Raw genomic sequence first — 24878 nt, 5'->3', positions numbered from 1 at the left:
GTATTATTTGAAATTCCATGGGAATGGGATAGAAAATGTCCTCTGGTTCTGGAATGACTCATGCATACAAACAGGAACACTTGATTTGGCCTCAATTAGCCAGATGGACAAATAAACAGATCCCCCTATATAGACGATAGATAGAAATAACACATCAATAAATCATAAAACAAAGCAAAAACACATCAGCAATGTCTGATAGCAGTGCCGTAAATTAAAGTAAGAAAACAAAAAAAATTGAGAAAAACACTAAGAAAAAGAAAAAAAATATATAAATAACATAGCTCGAAAAACAACAATGAATTTATTCAATACATTTATACCGAACAAATAAAAATACAGCTTGGTTTGGTCTTGCTGGAAGAACAAAATTTGAACCAGTGTTTTGAAATCTGACAGCCATTGATTGGAGTCCTTAGAATAATTATATGGTAAATGTAAATGAGCTTCCACTTGCACAGCGCTATTCTACCTTCAAGGTACTCAAAGCCCTTTGATTAACATGCATACTGTAAATACATAACGACATGCTATACTTATATCTGCTCTCGCCTCGCCCCCAGGCTTCTTCCTCCTCCTTCCAAAAACATGCCATTTGAACATGATTGTGTTGACTTTTTATATCCACTGTAACCACCTTTGTTAATATTTGTATTACAGACTGTGTTGATTGTGTTAACAGAAATAAATACATAAGTCAATTACAGTTTACAGTTTTTTTTCTGAATTGTACAAACTTTGTATGAATAATTTTGGCGACGGGTGTCCTTTTTTTTTTGGGGCTTGATCACCTGCCCCCCAAAATGTCTGTGCATGTGCCTGACCTTTGAGGTATGGTTTTGCCTCACTCGGGGCGCTCTTTCCTGTTAAGTCATTTAACAACCCCCACATCCCCCACTTTTGCCCTCCAAAAAAGGCGTGTGAGAGCAGCCGGGCTAAGAATAACCGTCCAGGCGGGTAACGTTACCTCGACGTGTTGTGTTCTGTGTTCGACCCTGTGTGTGCGTGTCTCCCACCTCACCGTGCAAAAATCAACCGCCCCGCACCTCGTTCCTCTCGGTCAATGCCTCCGCACTGGCAGCTCCACACTCATCCGCAAACTGCACTTCTTGATGCGTTTTATAGATTTTTTTGTTTTTGTTTTTAACTTCAAAGGAAGAAGTGGTCAGCCATGGAATAATTGACTTATCTGGACTTATTTTGTGCCAAAATCAAAAGGATTATTTTCTGAAAAAGGGGTCAATATGGCTGACGGTAGGCTTGACTGGCATGACTTGTATGGGAGCTTCAGAACCCTTTAGAAAACTGTTAAAAATGGATTTGAAAATGTACTAAATCGCTGCAAGAATCATAATTATCCACGTATGGTATTAAGACTCTTAGCTGTATTCACTATTTATTTGTATTTTATAGGAAATAGGAAATCCCTCATGGAAACTACATTTTGTTAGCCTAATTGCGTAAGTGCCTATGTAGTTTTAACCTACTGTTACCAAACCAGTAAAAAAATAAAACATTTAGTTAATTTAAAATTGTGTTTTTTCGAGTTGGGTGAAAATGTTCAAATATGACTTGGGCAATTATGCTATTAGGCTAATCGTTAGCCTAATAGCATCAAGCCGTTTTTATGTTACTGTTACCGAATCAATAGAAAATACCAATGCATTTGCTGAAAATTGTGTTTTTTCTTTGTTTTCTGAAAATGTTCAAATTTGACTTAGGTTAATATCCTATTAGGTGAAAGATTTTTTTTTTTATTCCTTGATTGAATCATACTATTTGGGTAAATGGGTTTCATTCTCAATTCAACACTTGCACATTTGTGTTTTATGTTTCATTCCAGATTCCAGCATTCATTAATTTTCAACCAATGGAATCATTTTATTTAATATTCTTAGTATTCGAAAGAGGTCTTTAAAAATGAATGAGACAATTTTTATTAGCTTCCTCTGCTGGTGTTAACAACACCTGAATAAGAATAAAATACGTATATATATATATATAGAGAGAGAGAGTTATCATTTTGCGGTTGCTTTTCAGGCTACACATTGTGCAAAGCAACTAAAAGGTTGAAAAAATATATAAATGAATGGATGTTTTGTACGAATAAAAAGAACTAATGTTGGTCAAAGAAGCAAAAAACAAACAAGGTCTGAGGGTTATTATTACTATATGTTACAGACAAGTGTCTTGTATTAGTATTTTATTGATATTCATGCCTGTCACAGTGACAGAAAATGTTGTCATCCCTCCTGGGCAAGTGTGTTGAAAGCTCTGTTGCTATAAATATAAACTATCACATATCGTGAGCATTAGCAAGAGGCTCTGCAGCAGCATGACACATGCATGGTATTATTTATAACTCTTTCAATAATTTCTGTGCATGGGGAAGAAACTGATCAAACACAACTAAATCAGTGGTTTATGCTTCAAGCCTCAGTGAAACGAATGAGTTTAGCTGTAAATACTTTATATGCAACGTTGGCATGAAACAGTGGAGCCTCGTGGTCATCAAGAGTAGTGCATATTTTTTCGGCTGTTTCTTGCAATGTTTTAATTTTCAAAAGTGAAAATTGATTAAAAGAAAAAATCACTGTCGCTTTTTTCCAGGTTCTTTTTAATATTTGAAAACAGGAAAGATCAGAATTAAAATACATCTTCAAACAAAAACATAAAAAGAATCCCAAAATAATAATTCAAAACAAATAAATAAAAAAATACAAATCAATTGTAATAATGAAACAAATTGTTATTATTATCGATAATAGTGCATTACATTTGTGAATAGTGTCTTCGGGACTGTACAAGAGATGTGACATTTATGTTCATTTGTAATGAATACATTTGTATTAAAGTTAATAACACACAGATAGATAGATAGATAGATAGATCGATAGACCCCCCCCAAAAAACAAAAATGCCTTGATGAAAGACTAACAAACAGACTGGATGTGGAAATGTGGCTATAACGGAAACTTTTGTTGCTTTTTCCCCATTAAGGGGCCAAAAGCGCCAGTGGGTCCCCAGCAGAAGCAGCATGTGACTCAATCAAGTCCAAAGCTGTGATGGTGCTGAACAAGCTTCGAGTGTCTGTGGAGCTGCTCGTCGCTCTGGCCGCTCTCTTGTGCTGGCTGACGGTGGGCGTGGTCATGTTTGACTTTGTGGAGTACAAGGCAGTCCCAGGTGGGTTATCAATAATCAATAATTGTATAGACTAGATGAGAAAGATTTTTGTAGGAATTGCGTGTGAATGCTAAAGAGCGGAAGCTCAACAGAAATGTACAATGCGAGAATTGGAAAATGTACAAATACTGAATTGCCTAATATAATGAGAATGGCTTAAATCAGTGCAACTCTTTGTTTTAATGTGAAAATTAGTTGACAAGATGTCCTGAATGAGCTGAACATTTTGAAGTTGATGGTTTGTATCAGTTGAGAAATGTGGACAGATTAGGTCAAAATTGCAGCATTTGTGCATTGATTTGTGAATTTTGTCTTGGCAAAATGTGGAAAACAGAAAAATATGGACAGTCGGGCAATGTGGAAAATAATTCCGTAAAAATCATGAATGAGCTGAAGATTTTGAAGTTGGAATGGTTTGAATTGGTCAAGGAATGAGGAACGATTAGGTTGACAATAATAATAGATTTCAGCATTAATTTTGGAGTTTGGTCTTGGAAGATGCAGAGTAATGAAAAAGTGAGCTTTTGGGAAACTTTTGGGAAACGTGGAAGGAGGAGGTCAATATTTAAAATGCCTCTGAAATTGGCAATTCGTTGGTGAAAATGTGGATTTCTTTATCATAATGTGAAAAATAGTTTCCAAGACATGCTTGAACAGTTTGAAGCTGGAATGTTTTGAATCATTGAATAAGTAAAGGATTATGGAATGTGTTCATATTGGAAAATGTCTCCTTTCATTTCAATGGGAGTTTTTTCCACTGAAAATGTGGAATTGAGGGGAAAATTGGAATTTGGGGAATGTAAAAAAAAAAAAAAAAAAAAAAAAAAAGCTGCCCAGATGTACTTGAATGTCTGGAAATTCTAACATTGTTTGAGAACTGTGGAAGATTTAGAAGGAGAAAAAAATTGGCATGCTCTTCAGCATCCCCACAATAACAATAGATCCATATTTGCTTATTTTTTAGCTAGTATGTGTGTGAGCTTGTGTGCCATACAAATACATTTTTAATGATTGATAAACTTAGTTTGGTTGTGCTGTCCAGACATCCAGCACATCATGTCCGACCCGGTCCAAGCCGCGTATGATGCTGCGGAGGAAGTGTCCAATCTCGTAAACAAGTTCCAAGGTGACCTAATAGATTAGCATTAGCGTTAGCAGCATTACCTGCCAGCCGAGTAACTTACTTGTTTTTTTTTTGGGGGGGTGGGGGGATTTGGGCTCCTTCCCAGAATGCGCACCTGACTTAAGCGACCCCATGTCTGCAGCCACGTACGCGCTGGATGAAATAGCCCATGCCAAAGACGGATTTGTGCGTTATTTCTCCGACGAGGAAGGTATGCAATCGCAAACTTTCAACAATACACTGAAACCTTCTCAAAAGCGCTTCCCTCATCACACTCGTTGAGTTGAGCCTTGAGGTTCTCACTGTGCTCACGTGTGCAACTGTCCTCCCAAATACAGACGTCTTCTACCTGAGCTACGTGGATCCGGTGGTGTTGGGCAGACAACTTTTCCATTCCACCAGCGACTGTGTGTGCGGGGTGGCGGCGTCCCTCAGGGACACGCTTTGTGTTGCTGTGGACGCCGTGTTATACTCGATAGGTCAAATCAGTCAAGGTTGGTCAACTGTGTTTTACTAACTAACAAATGCAGGTACTGTATTTGCACTGTATCTGGGGATCGTTATGACATGCTCTGATGTAGTGTGTGATGTCACTTTAATGTTTAATGCCTCCCCCTCCATGAAATTATTGTTATTATTTTTATGGTGATATACTAGTATGCTGTAACTATTGCGTTCCTTTTCATCACTACAAATACACTCTTAGTATAAAGTCTCCTTTTTCATCATAATAATAATCATAATCCTTTTTCATCTCCCTCAAATAAACGCCTCGCGTTTCCCCAGACAAATAAACATCTCCCTCAAATTAGTGGCTCATTTTCCCTTAATAAACACCTCCCTTAAATAAATGGATCACTTTTCCCCAAACATGCTGTGTAATCCCTCAATCTGATAAAAACCTCACTTTTCCCCCAGAAAAATAAACACCTCCTTCAAATGAACACTCTTAAATACATATTTCACTTTTCCCCAGACATTTAAACACCCACCAACATAAATGCCTCACTTTTCCCCCAGACAAATAAATGACTCTTCAAACAAACGCCTCACTTTTGCCCCAAACAACCTAAATGTCAACCTCAAATAAACGGCTCACTTTTTGCCGCGCAAAGATCCTCACTTTTTTGCAATCAGGGAAAAAAATTTTTCTTTCAATTAATAGCTATTATTCATAGATTGCATATTAAATCTTATTTAAGCCTGTTTGAGCACTACTGCTAACTGAAGCAGCAGAACATACATAAGCACATTTCTGGATTTGTGAAGAGTCCCTGATGCAGTATTAAAGAGGATCTTGTCTTATGTAACGACGACTGGCAGATGCTTCAGTGGCCTCTGACATTTGGCTCCTCGATGTCGTGTTCAGGTGCAATAGACCCGAGCTTCGCGGATCCAGTTCCGTGGTGCAGAGGCCTGTTCTCCTGCACCAATGACTTTGTGTGCGCCCTGCTGGGCTCCATTCAGCAGCTCCTCTGTGGGGTCTTGGACTCTGCTCTGGATCTAGTTAAAGGTATTTTCTTATTTGGTCCCATCTTGTACTTCTAATTTGATTTTTGAGAAACTACCGTGCCCGAGAAAGAACAACCAATCAGAGACAGAAAAGGTGACCAGTGAGGTGTCAATAATTTGCCGTGCACTCACACCCCGATCACCGGCACACCGCCACAGCCTTGCGCTGACCTGTTCCCTCGGGCTTCAGGAGCTTTGTTGAAACGATGTTGGTATATCCACCTTTGGAAGAAAGAAAAAAAAAAAAAAAAGCCCTTGCCTTGTTTGCTAACAACTGTATGTAAGACTAGCTAACTGCTTGACAGATAAGTTTATCACCGCTTTTTGATGAATTGATTGTACATTCCAAAAATATGAAAATACAAACCGATAACATTTATCATTACAGTAAGGTTCCGAATTAGTCACGTTTGTGCTGCTATTTTATTGAAGCAGGACAGCGTTGTCTGTGTCTACTAATCACGACTACGCACGGGGCATCATCAGTGAAATGAGGTTACATCCAAGTCTTGCTAGTGTTACAACTGCAAGCTACCCCTATAACGCCTTACAACTAACAGAAGTTCTCCCCCCACTCTTTCAGGAAGTGTCAACATCAAGTTTTTGGACCCCGTGACGTTCGGCAGGAACGTCGTCAGTGTTGGAAATAAAATAACGGATGGCCTGCGGGAAGTGATGGCTGTCACCACAGACGGCGTAGTTGATATAATCAACGGTACGTTATTCCCGCTAATAAGCTCTGTGTTTGTGCTTTAAAGGCAATTATAGCAGGCTGGGAATCCCAGAGTAACTCACAGTAGGACATTTATCACCATATTCTGTTAATAAACACAATGTAGCCATAGTGTGAATGGTACCTTGAGTTACAATTCATTTGCACTAATAAGCATCTCATAAAGCAGTAATAATGCATTCTGGTGCGACATGTAATGACGAATGGTGCATGTCGCTACTCACGTTGTCATTGACGCAGCCGAATGAAATTAACTACTCGTTAAACCCATGACACATTTGTCTTTCTACATTCATAATAACGGTAAACACATGCAGTTGTTCTACAAAAGTATTTGGACACCAGTCACGAATCACTTCTGACTTGTCTTAAATCAGACATACAGGAAGTGGTCTACTTCAGCCCCTCCGCCGCCCTGAACAGAACCGCCGAAATCGTCGCGGAGCAGTACCAAATGCTCGTCGGCGCCATTTCTGGGTCCCTGCCTGACGTTGCCTTCGACCCCGCGAAAGCTGTGGAAGACGTCGTCCTGGGACTGACAGACAAGAGGGATTTGTTTGTGGCCTACATGTCCGCCATGCTTGTGGGTGATCAAGGTAGAGACGGGGGGCGCGCAGTATTAGACACAGCTGCACGATCTCATCACATTCAATGCAAATTGAATGTCACTATTTATAATAGTAGTGCAGAAGTGCACCGCATCGTACTGAGAGCCGTTCCTAATAATTTGGTTACCTGAATTAGTGTCTTGATATACATTAATAAACACATTGTGAAATTAATACCATCAAAAGTGAGCAATGTTATCTTTGTAAAGGCAGAATTACAACTCTTGCATTAGACCAGGGGTGGGCAAACTTTTTTTGTTCAAGGCCCACATTTGATTTTTAAAAGGGACAGGCGCACCAGCTGACTTATAGATGAGGTAAAAAAAAGAAAAGAAAAGGAGGGTAAAAAGTGTATATAAAATATTTCATTTGAAATAATCAAGAAATTATAAAGGTATTTATGTTTTGTGTATATTTATTTTTAAACATTATTAAAATTATACATTTACATTTGTTCTCATGTATTAATTTAATGTTGTACAATAAACCAATTATTTAAAAGAATAATAATAATGTGTTAAAAGTGTATGTAAAATGTGTTATTTTACTCCCTCAAAAGGCATATGTAAAATATGGAAAAATTGTTTGACAATCAAATAATAATTCACGCTCATTTTAAAATATTAGTATTTATTTATGGACCGTTAACCGAGTATTTCAAAATAAAAATCTCAACTTTCAATGTAAAACTGTTTATTTTGCTCATATTTTTTTATTTCATTATTTACAATTTCATCTGTGAGCACATTATATGACTAACAAAAAAAAATGAATGGTGGCATTTTAATTAACCAACCAAGTATGAAAAAAGTAAATTAATGCCACAAATATGACAGGAATCTTGATAATGTAAATGCTCCGTGGGCATCAGACCAGAAGTTCCCAAATGTTTTACACCAAAAAATCATAACCAACATTAAGATACAGTAACGCAGTAGGCCTAAGTCTTGATTGAATTAAATATGTATTGCGCACAAGTGAGACAAACACTGTACCTGAAAACGATTAAATGCAAATGTATTGCACCTAAAAGTTAAGCACAACAGAACTGAACTTACCAAATGTACTCGATTAAAGGAGAAAAGGTTTCAACCACTGTAGCATTATGTATGCACAATTTGAACAATTAACTAAGTGATTCTGTCACGTACCACTAGAGGGAGTCCGCATACCATGTGTGGTACTCATACCGCACAGAATCGCCGCGTTACTGTGCACCAGTACCTGTATAATGATTGACATTTGTCTTTATTTGAGCTGAACCTGTCACTACGCCGCCTGAGGATGTCAACCCCAGAAAAGGTTTTTCTTAAAAAAAAAAAAAAAATTTAATCCTTTTATTTCACCTAAATGACTATTGTAATTAACAAAACTAATCTCTTGTTGTTTCTCTTCGTTTAGATGAAAGCGCAACACCTCACTTGGACAGACATATGGTGAGACGCAAAGGTAAGACGATTTTCTTGCACGTGCACGTGCGCGTGTTACAGTTTACTAACGCATCTTTAAAATGCAGGTGAATTTCTGCCGCCGTATGTAAAAGGTAAGACCATGTTGTTGTTTTTTTTGTCAATACAAAGAGCTTATTTTGATTGTTACAGTGAAACCTTCAAAGTAGAATGCAAAAAACAAAACAAAAACATACCCCCCCCCCCCCCCCCCATAGGAAAGAATTTTTAAAAAATGAATAATCAGCCATAATCTTGGCAGCACGGTAGTTAGTGTTGCACATATCTGCCTCACAGTTGTGAGGTTCGGGTTTGAATCTGGGCATTGGCCTTCCTGTGTGGCATGTTTGCCAGAGTACCCGGAGAAAACCCATGCAAGCTCGGGGACCTGTGCTCACATGGGTTTTTTCCGGGTACTCCGGCTTCCTCCTACAAAAAACACGCATGTTAGGAGAGAGAATATGCGCTATGGAAAATCCATGGACGGACTTTTGAGGGTTTTCGACTTTGGAGGTTCTCCAAATTTTATGCATGCAAAGAATATTTGGCTTGATTTATTATCTTTGAATACTAAAATGTCTCGTTCCGTGTGTCTTAATGGTTTGTTATGTGTGTAAACCAGACGTAACAGTTAAAAGGTACAGAGGTTCCTCAGGTTTCAAGGTTGGGAACTAGTTTGCGCAGCGGCGTAACAATACATCGTCACTGGCCTCTGTGTTTTCATATTTATTGGCATCATTTATTTTATTTATACTTACGACTTTACTACTGCATTAGCTTAGGATGAGCGCAGTGACCGATAATCGTGTTTCCAAAAGATTATCCTGAACGATTATCTTGTGATGCGGGGTTTGTTCAGAGTTATTTTTCCGCCCCGATCTGCTCGGAAATCGGTCACGGCCGACGATCGTAAATGTTACGATTGCGAATCGTTGTGTGTGTGTAGTGTCTTGTTGTGTAGTGTCTTGTTTGGGGCTGGCGATTATCGGTGGAGACATTGTTATGTGTGGCGTGTCAGTCATGTCGAGTACACCACACACGATAAGAGCAGTATCACACATATGCAGATTTTTTTCCCCTCGTCATGTGCGGGGCTCTGACATTTAAAAGTCGGTTAAGCAAGGACCCCTTATAAATATTCCTCCCCCCCCCCCTCCAAAAAAAAAAAAACCCTGCATGATGCCTTTTGATAATCACAACAAAACAGCATAAACGTGGGACCAAATATGCACCATAACTGTATGTATATTCAATATCTCACAAAAGTGAGTACCCCCCCGCCTCATATTTTTGTAAATATTTTATTATATCTTTTAAAGGGACGACCCTGAAGAAATGACACTTTGCAACAACGTAAAGCAGTCAGTGTACAGCTTGTATAATAGTGTCAATTCCATTAATTAATTCAACACACAGCCATTAATGTCTAAACCGCTGGCCACAAAAGTGTGTACACCCCTATGTGAAACGGTCCAAATTGGGCCCAATTAACCATTTTCCCTCCCTGGTGCCAGAGTTACAAGGTCTCAAGTGTTAAATTTGGTTCATGTTTGTCACACTGTCACACTTGTTTTCATGATATCTTGTGTACTTTGGAAGTGATGTACTGCGTGGCCCAAGCATCCTCTGTACAACTGCTTGCCTCTGTCGCACTCTTTGTACCAGATTGCATTGTATTGTCGCAACCTTATTCCATGTGACACTAATGTAAGCACGTTGACGTGTGTAATAAACATGCGGTTGCGCGTTTCATTCCACCTCATCCCGCCGGGAAACGTGGACTGTGTGTGATAAACCGTGACATTACGAGCTGGTGGTGCAGTTGCAGAGATGATGATGATGATGATGCACGCCCCGAAAGACCACCAACAAGACGCTAAAGATGACATTAAAGCATCAGAGAAAGACAAGGGTATTCATGTTTTCATCCCATTTACACTGCATCCAGAAAGCATTCACTTTCACTTTTCAACATTTTATGTTACAGCCTATATCTCAAATTGAATACATTATTTTTACCTCAAAATTCTACATAGTACCATGGAAGCCAGTTTCTGCCAATGCATATTTATTTATTTTGTGCCAGTAAAGGCGGTATTTTTATTTATTTTATTTTTTTTAAATTGCCCAATATTTATCAAAATGTCATTATGGAGGGTTGTGTGTAGAAATTCTAGAGGAAATTTATTACATTTTGGAATAAAGCTGAAACATAGCAAAATGCAGAAAACGTGAAACACTGTGAATTCTTTCCGGATGCACTGCAGAAGATACTGATGACAAAAAAGAGATTTAAATGTGTTGCTGTCGCATCACTAGAGGAACACGTCCGCCTTGGAGCGTCACTGGACGTCCGAGAGGAGGAGGATGTGGGGGATGATGAAGAGGAATGGCAGCTGCAAGTAAATAAAGAGGACCAAGAGGAGGAGAAGATGGAAAGAGGGGACAAGGAGGTGGATGAAGAAGAAGAAGAAGTCGTGTTGGAGGAGGAGGAGGAGCAGCAGGAGGAGGAGGACGATAAGGAAAGTGAAGCTGCAGAAGTCCTGTTCATTGGGGAGGACGAAGAGGAGAGCCCGTTAGACAATGATGAGGAGGAGGAAGATGAGGAGATGACAACCTTCAATGCTAGCGATGATGATGCAGAAGCAGAGTCGACAACAGAAGATGAAGAGACTCCAATTGTAGAGGAGGAAGGAGAACATGAGGATGTGACCACTGGAGTTGAAGATGGGGAGGAGGAGACAATAACTGATGGTGACAATGAGGACGAGGAGGAAGATGAGGAGACACCGGCCATAGACGATCGTGATGACGAGGATGAAATAGCTATCGCCGATGATGAGGATGAAGACCTGGAGACAGCAACCGGAGATGATCACGACAAGGAAGAGGAGACCGAAGATGATGAGGAGGAGGATACAAAAATGGTTGATGATGAGGAAGAGGAGGAAAAGGACGGGGAGATAACAATAGATGAGGGGGAGACAATAACTGAAGATGAGGAGGGGGAGGAGGATGAGGGGACACCAACCATAGATGATCAAGACGAGGAAGAGGAGGGGGCCAAAGAGGAGACGACAACAATATTAGATGAGGAGGATGAGGAAAAAACAACTGATGATGATGATGAGGAGGAGGAGGGGGAGGAGGAGTATGAAGAAGACAATAAAATAGCATTAACTGATGAAGAGGAGGGGACCCTAACCATAGGTTGTCACGATGAGGAAGAGACTACAACATTAGATGAGGAGGAAGAAGATGATGGTGTTGAGGAGGAGAAAACAACTGAAGGTGATGATGAAGAGGATGAAGACGGTGAGAAAACAACCTTAGCTAATGAAGAGGAGGATACAAGAGCAGATGATCATGACGAGGAAGAGGAGAAAACCACAACATTGAATGAGGAAGATGACGAGATAACAACTTTAGATGATATCGATGATGATGATGAAGAGGAGAAAACAACTGAAGATGATAATGATGAGGAGGAAGAAACCACTTTAGGCGATGAGTATGAAGATGAGAAGACAACAACCACAGATGAAGAGGAGAACGAAGAGGAGGAGGCACCAACTTTGGAGTCTTGTGTCCTGACCGATGATGACGAGGAGGACGTTGAGAGTAAACCTTTCGAGCATGACGTTGATGACGGACAGGACCTTCACCATGATGAGGAAAACGATTTGGATGAAAACGAAGAGAACGTTCCCGTTCCTGTTGCTGCGCAGGGACGCACGAGTGTTCAGAACCATCCCGGCAAACACCACACAGGTACAAAAAAAGTCATTTTTCATTCCATCTTTGCACATTTTTTTCATGACGTGATCATGAAAAAGTTCTTGTGTGGTCAATGAGATGATTATTGATCATAGTCACAATTTGGTTGTTGATGTTGTGACTTTTGACTTGTCCCACTAGGGGTCGCCACAGCGAGTCACTTGCATGATTTTTTTGGGCATGTTTGTTTTTACAGCGGATTCCCTTCCTGACGCAACCCACCCTTTTATTTTCTTTTTTATTTGGGTTTGGGACCGGCAGTGGCTGGTTGATGCAATCAAACTATATTGATGTTGCACTTTCTACGCGCTGTCGTTCGGTCAAATTTTTTTTTCTTTATAGAGGCAGTCAACTCACTTCACAACAAGCAGCAGTCTTGCAGATAGTTTCTTCAAAAAAGAGGCTTCAAGTTGTTTATTTCCACTCCCAGTTTAAGTTTATTGTCAAACTAAGCATAACGCAAACGCAAGATAGCTACAGCTTCGGCTAACTTGTCCGTTTAGCTTAATGCTAACGCCGAATGCAAAACCCCATAGGCAGGCAAAAAGGTAGTATTGGTGTCGTGGTGTTATAACCCTTTAACAATGGATATTTGGTCGAGCAATACCACAATGTTTTTTACACTGTTGTGTTTATAATGAAAGCAGATGTATGTCATGTTTCTAATGGATACATACCACAAAGTCAGTGTAAATTTTATCTGTGTGTGTGTGTGTGTGTGTGTTTGTGTATCATATATATTTCAGTTGTCAAAGAAGCAATGAAAAGACAGCAGACACCTAGAGAAGTTAAAGTTGTACTTAAAGGTAATATTGTGATGGCCTTTGTAGGTATATTAATAGGTTCTACTCCAATATAAAATCTTTTTATACTCATGAATATTTATTGTCATATGCTGACCGTTTAAAAGAAACAACAAAAGAAGAGAAAACAGACATCAAACATGAGGAATCACTTGCAAACAAAATCGGTGAGGAAAAACCAATGGAGAAGCTCAAAGCCATCGTTAAACTCCTTACAAAAAAGACAAAAAAATTGAAAGGTAATGACTCCTCATCCAAATATCCTCTAAAGGTAGAACTTAACATAATTAGTTCATCTGAAAATGACATTTTATTATTATTATTGCTATTAACCTTGTCTTATAGTGACATACAGATGATTTAACTGTACTGTAATATTGTATGTCCATGACAACATGAAGAAAGTTGTCCAAAACTAAGAAAAGTCCACATAATTCAATTTCCCATACATAATCACTGTATGCCTCTCACTTTTAGAAGAACCCTTGAGGAAGAAACCAATAAAGAAGCCAAAAGTTGAGGCAAAGGCCACCAACGATAAAATGGATTTGAAGAAGCCATCGGTGGTAAACGTTTCCAAAGTTAAAATGGCTGAAATGGCTAAGGAAGATAAGAAAAATGTGAGGAAACCTGCCAAAGAAGAGAAGGATGGTCTTACTGAGAAGCTTACAAAGGAGTCGCCAAAAGAAGAAATTAAAGATGAGACATTACACAAGAAGGCGATCCCAAAAACTCTCAATGAAGTCAAAGGACCTTTTAGAAAAGAGAAGGAAGTGAAGAAACCTCAGAAAGAAGAGAAAGAGGTCAAAGAACCTTCTAAGAAAGCAAAAAAGGAGAAGGAGGTCAAAGAAACTATTAAGGTTGTCAAGAAACCTCAGAAAGAAGTGAAAGCACCTTATATGAAAGAGGAAGAAGTAAAACCTGAAAAAGCTGAGAAGGAGGTCAAGGAAACTTCTAAAGAAGACAAGAAACCTCAGAAAGAAGAGAAGGAGGTCAAAGAAACTATGAAGGTCATCAAGAAACCTCAGAAAGAAAAGAAAGAAGTCAAAGAACCTCCTAAGGAAGTCAAGAAACCTCCAAAAGAAGACGTGGAGGCCAAAACACATTCTAGAAAAGAGAAGGAAGTTAAAAAAAAACAGAAAGAAAAGAAACAGGTAAAAGAAACTTTGATGGAAGCCTATAAACCACCAAAAGAAGTTAAAGAACCAGTCAGAAAAGAGAAGGCGGTCAAGAAACATCTGAAAGGAGAGAAAGAGATCAAAGAACCTTCTAGAAAAGAGAAGGAAGTCATGAAACCTCAGAAAGATGATGTAGAGGTCAAAGAAACTTCAAAGGGAGTGATGGAGCCTCAGAGAGAAGACAAGGAGGTCAAAGAACCTTCTAAGGAAGCCAAGAAACCCCTGGAAGAAGAGAAAAAAGTCAAAGAACTTTCTATGAAAGAGAAGGCAGTCAAGAAACCTCATAAAGAAAAAAAAGAGGTCAGAGAACCTTCTAGAAAAGTCAAGGAACAGAAAACATATATAGAGGTCAAAGAATTTTTAAAGGAAGTCAAGGAGCCTCAGAAAGAAGACAAAGAGGTCAAAAAACCTTCTAAGGAAGCCAAGAAACCTCTGGCAGAAGAGAAAGAAGCCAAACAACTTTCTAAGGAAGCCAAGAAACCTCCAAAAGAATTTAAAGAACATTCAAGAAAACAGACGGAAGTTGAGGAACCTCCAAAAGAAGTGAAAGAACCTCAGAATGAAGCCAAGAAACTGCCCAAAGAAGAGAAAGATATCAAAGAACCTTCAAAGGAAGACAAGAAACCTCCAAAAGAACTGTCTAGTACAGAGAAGGAGGTCAGGAAACCTAAGAAAGAAGAGAAGGTCAAAGATTCTACCAAGGATGAGATGGAAGAGAAGGGTGAGGTCAGCAAAACTCCCAAAGATCAAAAGACTGTGGAACCACTCAAAGAAGAACCTGAACCACCACCCACAGAGAAACCGCACAGAAAACTAAGAACCATCGGTGCATTACTCAAAGAAGTACCAGAGAAACCACTGAGAGAAGGCAAAGAAGAGAAGCGGCGTCCTCTAGAAGAAGTTGACAAAGCTCACAAAGAGGAGAAAGCCATAAAGGAACATCCCAAAGAATTTAAGAAACTTCCAAAGGAGGAGAAGGAAATCAAGAAACCCATCAAAGCAGATAGACAAGCAAATATATCTTCTGCAGACCTAAAAGAACCTGAGAAACCACATGAAGACAAGTCAGAAGTTAAGAAATCTCCCAGGGATGTTGTAGAAGTCAGGAGACATCTCAAAGACAAGAGAAAGCCTTCTAGAAGATTTTTCGAAGTCCAGAAAGAAGAGAACGAAGCAAAGAATGCTACCAAAGATAAAATAGAAGGAAAGAAACCTCATGCAAAAGTGATGATTTTCAGGAGAACTTCCAAAGAGCATGTGGAAGCTCTCAAGAAACCACACAAAGAACTTATCAATGAAACAGAAGACATCAAGAAGCCTCCCAAAGAGGAAAGGGAACCCAGGAAACATCTTACAGAAGAGCTAGAGAAACAAGAGGTTGGGGCTACCAAGGTTACCACACTGGAAAAAGAGGAGAAGAAGCCACATGAAGAACATGAAGTCAGGAAAAAGTATAAGGACGTCAAGAGATCTCTAAGAAAACAGACAAAGCTCCTGGAACCAACCAGAGTTGAGAAAGACCTCAAGAAACCATCTCAAGGAGTCCACAAGGAGCGTAAACCCCTTGAGGGAAAGGAGAAGAAGACACCTCCGAAGGTAGAGGGGACGATACCACATGAAGAACAAATCAGCATATCTTTGAGAGAGGAGCAAGACATCACAATATTTCTCAGAAAAGAGAAAAAGCTCCTCAAACCAAGCGAAGAAGAAAAAGATCTCCAGAAACCTTCTCAAAAAGTCCCAGAGGCGAATAAACCCTCTGATATGAAAGAGGAGAAGAAACATCCTAAAGAAGAGAACAAGATACCATATAAAGAAGACACCAGGAGATCTTTCAGAGAGGAGATGGAAGTCAAAAGATCTATTATAAGACAGACTAGGCTCCAGACACCGACCACAGAGGAGAAAGACCCCAAGAAAACACCCCAAGACGTCCCTGAGGAGATTAAACCCTCTGAGGTGAAAGAGGAGAAGATTCTGCCCAAAGACTCTCGTGACGAAGCAATGATACACCCTAAAGGAGCAGGTGAAGAGAAGAAACCTTCCAGGAACGAAAAACCAATCAAGGTGGCGGATGAAACAGAAGAAAGGAAATCATCGAAAGTGCGTCCTCTCTGTATGAGGGGGAGAAAAATGACGAAACCTCCCAAACAGGAGAAGGAAGAACCTGAAGACAATGTTTCCAAAGAAGTCAAGAAGCCCTTAAAGCCAATACCAAAGGAATCCTCTAAAGAGCTTTCAAAACAATCCAAAAAGAAACCACAGAAGTTGTCCAGGCTGCTCTCGAAAGATGTCCAAGACACAACAATGGCCATTGAAGATACAAGTGACGCTTCCAAAGTGGACAAACAAATCAAGAAGACTTCCAAAGAACAACCTCCACAGAAGACAGGTAAGTTAGCGGTTTGAGAACATCTTGACGTTAGGAAAACTAAACTAAAATAAGAGACAAATATTACAATGATATAAAAAGGCAAATACAGTGGCGCCTAACGAGAGTGGCCCGTCTTAGTTTTGGGAGATACAAGCCTAACTTTGGCTTAATAAAATTGCTTTTAAAAACTGCTTTTTCTAAATGACAATAGTGCTGGTTGTCTTATTAAAAACCCGACAAAGCTGCCCTGTCTGACAGAGGCTGCCATTCTGCGCCTGCGGCCACGCCGACCGCCTCCGGACATCGAACCACATCCATGGACAATGCGGATTATTTGTCTTGCCCGGAGACACAGCGACAACATGTGCTCGGGCGGTATATGAAAATACATAATATATATAAAATATAAATATAAAATATATAAAACAAAAAAAATCTAACAAATATTCCAATTAAAATAAAATGCATATTTAACAATACAAAATACAATTGAAATAAAATGTAAATGTTACAATTTAAATGCAATAAAATTAAATAGAAATATAAACATTTTAGTAAAATAACATGAAATTAGCGCAATTAAAATGCCCAAAAAGTATTCTAATGAAACGAAATTCAAAAAAAGCAAATAGCCTCTGTCTTCAAAAAGGAACGTGTCAACGTTACAAAAGAAGCAGGTACTGTGAATAAATACCTACCAAGCTTTTAACTACTTATGTATTTATTTATTCATTCATTTGTGTGTTTGTTTGTTTATTAATCTTTTGTAATTATCGAAGCCCCAGAAGTTCCTACGGTGGCAGTTAAACCAGAACCTACAAAGAAAGGTACGTTATGTTTTCTTTCAAATTGTTATTTATTTTTAGCTTGTATATTTGGGACTGTACATTAGTTTATTTAATCATTTTAAAATGTTTCATTTTTAAGACACTCTATCCTCGCTGTCAGGCTGAATCCTCGTATCTCACTCTCCAAAATAACTACTTTTCAGGAAATTAAAAAGCAAATTTAAAAAGAATTGAGTTACCAAAACTGTTATTGCTATTTTACCTGATATTGCTATCAACACATCATCATTCCAAAATCATGTTCAAGCGCTAATTTAATACAGTAAAAAAAAAAATTTTTTACTGTATTATTGCACTGTCATTGATTAAAATGGCAGGATGTACAATCAAAGTCTTTGCTCACGCAGACGCCCTGACAGGACCAAACAATTTCAAGCCGCTAAAAAAAAAACAATTTTAGTTCCTCAAGTGCCGGGAAACCTTTCACGCTCACACGGGGGGTCCGGGGATCGCAAGAAATGGGACTTTTCCTTTGAGTGAACTACTCCTATTTTGTGCTTTTTGACAGCTGCTCCAAAGAAAAAAGCCAAAGCAGTCATCGTGAAAATAGGTGAGGCTTCCCTTTGTTCTGATATAAAAGAAATTCGAAAGCCTTTTTGCCTTTTTTTTTTTAATTATTATTTTATATTGTCTTGCCAGAACAAGAAGGTCTTGCAAAAAACATTTCTGTACTGAAGGAGAGAGTGAAAATAGTCCCAATGAAGAAAGGTCATTTCTTTCTTTTTCTTTCTTTCTTTCTTTCTTTCCTTTTACATTCATATGAATTTATATTCATGAATCTATTTCAGTTATCGCAAGGCCAGAAAAGAAAGTCCAGGGGTCACCTGCCAGGACACGTATGGATACTGCATCTTAAATAATAATTATATGGCAATACAGTGGCACCTCGACCTCCAAGTTTTCGAGATGCAAGCCGGAATTGCGCGCAAATATCTCCGTTTCGAGTGCTAGCTATGGTGGCAGAAAACTTCACCAAAGCAGCAGTTTGGCAGATAGACTTCACTTCTTCAGAAAGGAGGCCAAGTGTGCTTGCTTCAACCTTCTTTTTTTTGCCACTCCCATCTGAGGTTTACTGTAAAAATAAACAGAAAACAAAAATAGATAAACATTGTGTATTTAACCAAACCTCATAATACAACATATAATATAACTTTGGCCGATGAAAGTTCGCTAGCTTAATGCTAACACACAATGCAAAACACAATAGCTGGGCTAACAAAAATAGCTTCAATGTTGCAGGGATTGTAAACCTTCAAATAACTTATATTTGAACACAAGCGGTACCAATACCTGCAGAAAGCACATCCAACAATACTCACAGGCATATATACAAGTTTATATATATATATTCTTTATCCTCTGCGAAAAATGAGCTCAGTTGTGACGGTCTTACTCATCAAATCTACGTGTAGAATGTCTGTACGTATCACGGAACGAATTTAACTCGTAAGTTAAGGCACCACTGTATAAAGGCTTTTTAAATTCAATTTGTGTGTATTTTTGATATTTTTAGCAGCTGACGACGTCAAATTCAAGTCAAAACCAAGAGGTAATTTACATTTATGCTTCATATTGTATTCTACAATAATAATATTCTTAAAATGACAGTTTTTTTTTTTCTTTGTGTCTTTATGTGTCTTTAGCTAGAGCAAAAGCGAAAGTGGTGCCACTCAAGAAAGGTGCACATGCGACTGTTTTAATATGACAGGAGAATGTACAGGATGATGTCAGTTGAATATAATTATTAATATTTCTGTTCATAGAAGATGTTGTCAGGGAGAGGAGACTTGAGAGCACGAAAGGTTGCTTTCTTTTACTGTGGTTGTAACATTTTCATTTGATATGATATGGTTTAATCATTTGTTTGTATTTTAATCACTTCATTTTGGTCTAATAAAGCCTATAATAATCATGGTTTTTATTTTATTTTATGTTATTATATGCTATAGCTTTTACATTATTTTTATATTATTTTATTTTACTTTTTGGAACATGTTATATTTTTTATTTGGGAAAAAAATAAGTGTGTTTTTGTACTATAATCACTTCATTGATTTTAACAATATTACCGATATTTCAGACCGATCGGTTGCCACGGCAACAAAGATTCTTCATTTTAAACCGGTGTACCACTTTTTAATGCTTGTCTGTTTTATGACTAATATACTGTAAATGTATTTATTTTGATTTTGATTTTTTTTTTCCAGTGCCTCTCTCAGGCGACAAGAGGAAAAAGGCCCCCTCCCTCCTCAAGACAAAAAGTAGCTTTAATATTGTTTACTAACAATGTTAGCGTGAATACCTCTCTGGCAGTGTCAATCAATAAGTAAGTGTTGTCATGATTATTTTTTTTTATTTTTATTTTTTTGTGCCGCAGAGCACGAGACCTCCAAAGAAAACCAAAAGCCCACAGCAGTGACAAAAGGTACAGTGCTGCGTTTGGGAGGGATTGATCTTTTTTTTTTTAATTTGTTTTAATTACCAGTACAACTTATTTTATATTGCTTTTGTTGTCACTTTGTTATTATTGTTATTATTGTTATTATTATTATTATTATTATTATTATTATTATCCTTGCTGTTGTTGTTTTACATTGTATTTTACATTTTGTATTTAATCTTTTTTTTTTAACCTAATCACTATATATATGCTTGCAACAAAGCCTGAAATCGGTTCTTTTTTATTTATTTATTTCTATTCCTTTTTCGCCATTTTACTATTATTTTTTTATTATTTAATAAATAAATAGTCATTTGATTACAGTATTGTAATCACTTTCTATTGATGCAGCAGAGCATGTGTAAATAAATACAGTATAAGCTCCTATTTAATTTAATTTATTTAATTTTCTTTTACAAGGAAAGAAATACGCTACGGTTTTATTTTTAATCACCTTTGGCTCTAAGGAAAGTGCAACAATGCCTAAAATATTGTAATTTATTTAATTGTTTGTTTTTTAATTACATAATATCTAAACTTCTGTTTTTTTGTCATTGTTATAATTTGATTGGTGTATTTCAATCACTTCATTTTGGTTGAATGGAAACAAATCTAAGTTTCCATTAATTAAGGTATTTAAGGAAACGAGCGCGCATACAGTCATGTCTGATTGTTATGTTTAGAAAAAGCAGTGGAGAAGACAACCAAAGATGTGGCAAACGGTGCCAATGAGTCTAACACATTGGCAACAGTTACTTTATTGTAAAATTATTATTATCATTCATTTTCTGCTTGTATTTACAGACGACGGAGTTCTGACAGAGATACAAGAAAAAAGTTGGTTCAATTACTTTCGTGAACTTCATTATTTATTCCTGTTGACTAACTTTATTGAAGTATTTATTTTGCCGTAGATAAATCCGCAAAGGAGGAGCGATCAAAAGGTAAACTTGGATTATTGGAATAAAGCTTTATTTCAAGTGTTTTTAACGTGGTGCTCTTTCCTCAGCGGACTCAGACGACTTAGTCCGGGAAGGTGAGCAGATCAGGCAACGGGTGGCATCGTGTGACATTATGTGACATCACGTGACATCATCGTGCCGTGACTCCTCCCACAGACGAGCTGCCATATTTCCAGTGTTTCTTTGTGGACGAGGACGAAGGCCAGTTTCCCTTCTACGCATTCTCGCCGCTGCAGGTTTGAGGCGGACCAGCCGATGACGGCCATTTCAGAGCCCGACAACACGCACCACCTGCAGAGCAGAGCAGATGTGGCATCTGTAAAGCTGACATTGACACAGGAATTTTAAAGAGAATTGCCACAACATAGATGAGAAGTGGCATCTGTAAAGCTGTCGTTTAGGCTGGAGTTTAATGATGAATTAAGCTTTATCGAGAAGGTGTGGCATCTGTAAAGCTGACCTTCATGGTTGAGCAGGGGATTGTGGGTAATTCTTACTAATTGGGCAGATCCATTTGATTTCAGATTTGGTTGAGCTCTCCTACCAAATATGTGCAGCCAATGTCATTCCTTTACATTTTTGTAATTTCTTTTTCATTTTACTTTATCTTATTGTTTTACTTTTAATTGTAGTTTATTTTGGATGGGTGGGGAAGTTATTTGATTATTTTTTTGTTTTACTTATTTTATTTATTACGGAGTTATTTCATTTTTATGTTTGTATTTCTATTTTATTATTTTGCTGTTTTATTTTTGTTTTTTAGTTTATGTTTATTTTTTTGCTAATTTATTTAGCTACCCAATATTTCATACAATTTCATTTGTAGTTGCTTTGTTCTTAGTTCTTTTATTAATTAAAATTTTTAGTTATTGTATGTATTTGCATTTCATTCATCTATTATGAAGTTATTTCAGTTTTGTTTTTTGTTTTAGTTTTTTCATTCTGTTATTAGTTATTTTATTTTAAGTCGTTTTATTATGTTTTTATTTTTTGTCATCTTTGGGGTCTTTTTTAAATTTATGTAGGTGTTAAGTAGTCATGTTTTTATGGTTTAGTTATTCGATTTAATTATGAGTTACTTTTTATTTGTAGTTATTCTTTTCCGAGTTATATTTTCTCCATTTTGTTTTTTGTTAATTTAAATGTAGTAATTTATTTTTTGTTTTGTTTTTGTTTATTTTTTTATTCAAATCTTCAAAAATATCTTAATTCTTGAAGTCTGTAAACAAGTTATTATTTTAGTTTGTTATTTGATTGTTTATTTAATTGTAATTATTTGTGTGTTTATTTTTCAGCTGCTTTATTTATTATTATTTTTAGTTATTTTAATGCAATGGATTATTTACATTGACATTGGAATTTTAAAGAGAAATGCCGCAATATAGATCAGAAGTGGCATCTGTAAAGCTGTCCTTTAGGCTGGAGTTTAATGATGACTTAAGCTTTACCGAGAAGGTGTGGCATCTGTAAAGCTGACCTTCGTGGTGGAGTTTAAAAAAGACACACCGCTATATGGAGCAGGCATGGCATCTGTAAAGCTGACCTTTTCAAATTCTTATGTTTTTAATCCAAAAAACAACAACAATTTGTTGTTATTTAATTTTTTCATGAAAAAAAATACATTGACGAAAGGTGGCGCGATGCATCCTTTTAGCTGGACAATTGGATAGATGATCATATACTCGTATACGGTGGGGCCTTGACATACGAGTTCAATTCGCTGGGTAACCACCCTCATATCTCAAAACACTTGTATCTCAACTCACCTTTCCCCATTGAAATGAATGGAAATGCAATCAATCGGTTCCAGCCTCCTCAAAACACACCCAAAATTATTTGTTTTTAACATTTTTCCAAAAAAGAAAAACTGCCCTCCACAGTATTGCACTGTATAAAATATTTGTTTTGTACATAACCTGCAAACAGAAAAAACTTGACTGTACGTCTATGTATTATCCTTCTTCTGCTATTGGCCGTTGGCAAAGCAATTCAATGGCACATTACTCCCACCGACTGGGTTTGTCCTTCCACTGCACCGAAACCAATGTGACTTGAAGGTGGTATTGTGAAGTGCGTTGCCACCATCAAGGGGCGAGGGTGTGATGCTCAAATTCTACTCGTATCTCAAGACGGAAAATAGGTCAGGCGAAGGCCTGCATCTCAAAAAAGGCACTCCTTTTTTGGTGTGTGTATTCTTTTTATCGTGTATTTTCATTTTCAATCGTCCGGAATGAGCATGCTGCTTATATATGAGAGTAGGGCCCGACCGATAGAGCTTTTTTTAGGCCGATCCCGATTTCAAAATTTGGCAGAGCGAAATTCCGATAACCGATTAAGTGGCCGATTTATTGAAAAAAAATATATAAAGAATTAAATCACTTTTTTTTGGTCCCTTAACGCTTACAACAATAAAGATATGAATTATAGGCAGAACGTTTGACTTTTTTTTACAGTACTTTGTCCTTTTGTATTTGTCTAACTCGACAACAGGGACAAAAATCGACTTGATTTATTTGCCAATTTTTGAAACCTTTTTTTTTAAAATGTTTCAATGTCGTTATCTTTGTCTCATGTTGTAACGTGTTAATGTTGGGAAAAAAAAAAAAAAAAACGGCCGATGAATTGGTCGAGCCCTATATGAGAGCTCCCAAAACATTCGGATGGGGGAAAAAAAAGCTACCTAAAAAGTCTTATTATTAAATCAGCAGACATGCGCCAATGTTTACGTTGGCTCACAGTGAACCCATTTGAGTTCATTTGGACTGTTTTGACCACCGCAGGTTGTTTTCCGTCTTTCCCTAAACAGACCAAAAATGCACTGTCGATGACTACTGATGTACATTACATTACTATGACATCCAAATGGACAAAAAGCACAGAATTGTTGCACGTCGGCAGACGGAATGCAGAGATGGCGAGATTTCTTTCTGAAAGAAATGAATACGACTAATAGTACGCGTCGTTTTGATGAAGCGGCGCCTTGTTTATCAGCAGCCAGAACGGCATCAGCTGTTGTTTGACAAGCTTGATGACAGTTAATGTAGCGTGAGATGATAATCCTACTGTAACTGTAAATCTATATATTTTTTAATCGTAATGGAAATAAAAACAAGTAGGACACGTCTTGTGTCAGTGAATGGTGCACGCAAGCAAAATGAACGTTGCTGCCCATGTTTTGCAATATTTCTACAGAGATGACTATATTTCGAATCTATTTTATGACGTATTGTATATTTATTTTTTAGGTTAAACTTGTGTAATGTATGAGGTCAAAGCTACCTGAAATCTGCATGTGTGTGTGTGTGTGTGTGTGTACAGTTGATATAAAAGGTTTACACACCCCTGTTCAAATGCCAGGTTTTTGTGATATGAAAAAATTAGACCAAGATAAATAATTTGGAAACTTTTTCCACCATTATTCTACGACATAGTTGAAAATTTTAATATTTTTGACTATCACCATTTAAAGCGCTTCTGAGCAACGCCAACTCCAAATAAAGTTCAGCTGCTCTAGTGAGCTTTAGTAACGTTATCTCAGCTGTTACGTCTCCTCTCAAAATTGTTTTTTTTTTTTTTTTTTTTTTTTTTATCATTTGCGTTGTGCAGGTTACAGGTCACATTAATGGTAGGGACATTTTTTTTTAAAAATGATTTATCCACCAAGATTTCTTGTTTTTGTTGTTTTTTTCACGGAGACCTGGCATTTGACCAGGGGTTTGTAGATTTTTTGCATCTCCTGTAAATGTAAATACAAGTTTGATCCTCACTGAGAATAAGAATAGAACAACAGCACCATTGTGTCCGCTCGTGCTGCTTGGATTTGACATTCAATAAAAGAGTCACGCAAGTCTCTATTCATGTGGAATGTCTTTATTTAACACAAAATCTA

At 37.6% G+C, this 24878-nt stretch overlaps 1 protein-coding gene across 9 annotated transcripts; it reads left to right on the top strand.

The window, feature by feature from the left end:
- The first annotated feature begins 914 nt into the window (after positions 1-914).
- On the top strand, positions 915-24878 carry LOC133412653 (myb-like protein X). Of its 9 annotated transcripts, XM_061696151.1 has the most exons (26): positions 915-1254; positions 3001-3183; positions 4226-4309; positions 4413-4517; positions 4645-4800; positions 5676-5819; positions 6402-6533; positions 6929-7147; positions 8417-8461; positions 8561-8608; positions 8676-8702; positions 13131-13190; positions 13295-13426; positions 13665-16757; positions 17519-17566; positions 18096-18137; positions 18227-18295; positions 18376-18423; positions 19101-19136; positions 19231-19266; positions 19795-19848; positions 19965-20012; positions 20832-20864; positions 20942-20971; positions 21037-21063; positions 21146-24878. In XM_061696151.1, the coding sequence occupies exons 1-26, from the start codon at positions 1245-1247 to the stop codon at positions 21229-21231; spliced, it is 4995 nt and encodes a 1664-aa protein (XP_061552135.1). In that variant the 5' UTR covers positions 915-1244; the 3' UTR covers positions 21232-24878. The 9 variants fall into 9 exon arrangements, with proteins under 9 accessions (XP_061552135.1, XP_061552140.1, XP_061552136.1 ...); XM_061696156.1 differs by lacking the exon at positions 5676-5819; XM_061696152.1 differs by lacking the exon at positions 8676-8702.

The sequence above is a fragment of the Phycodurus eques genome, chromosome 14 (assembly GCF_024500275.1).
Source record: "Phycodurus eques isolate BA_2022a chromosome 14, UOR_Pequ_1.1, whole genome shotgun sequence".
Taxonomy (NCBI): domain Eukaryota; kingdom Metazoa; phylum Chordata; class Actinopteri; order Syngnathiformes; family Syngnathidae; genus Phycodurus; species Phycodurus eques.
The sequence above is the reverse complement of the archived record's forward strand: the minus strand, read 5'-3'. Positions and strand labels throughout refer to the sequence as shown.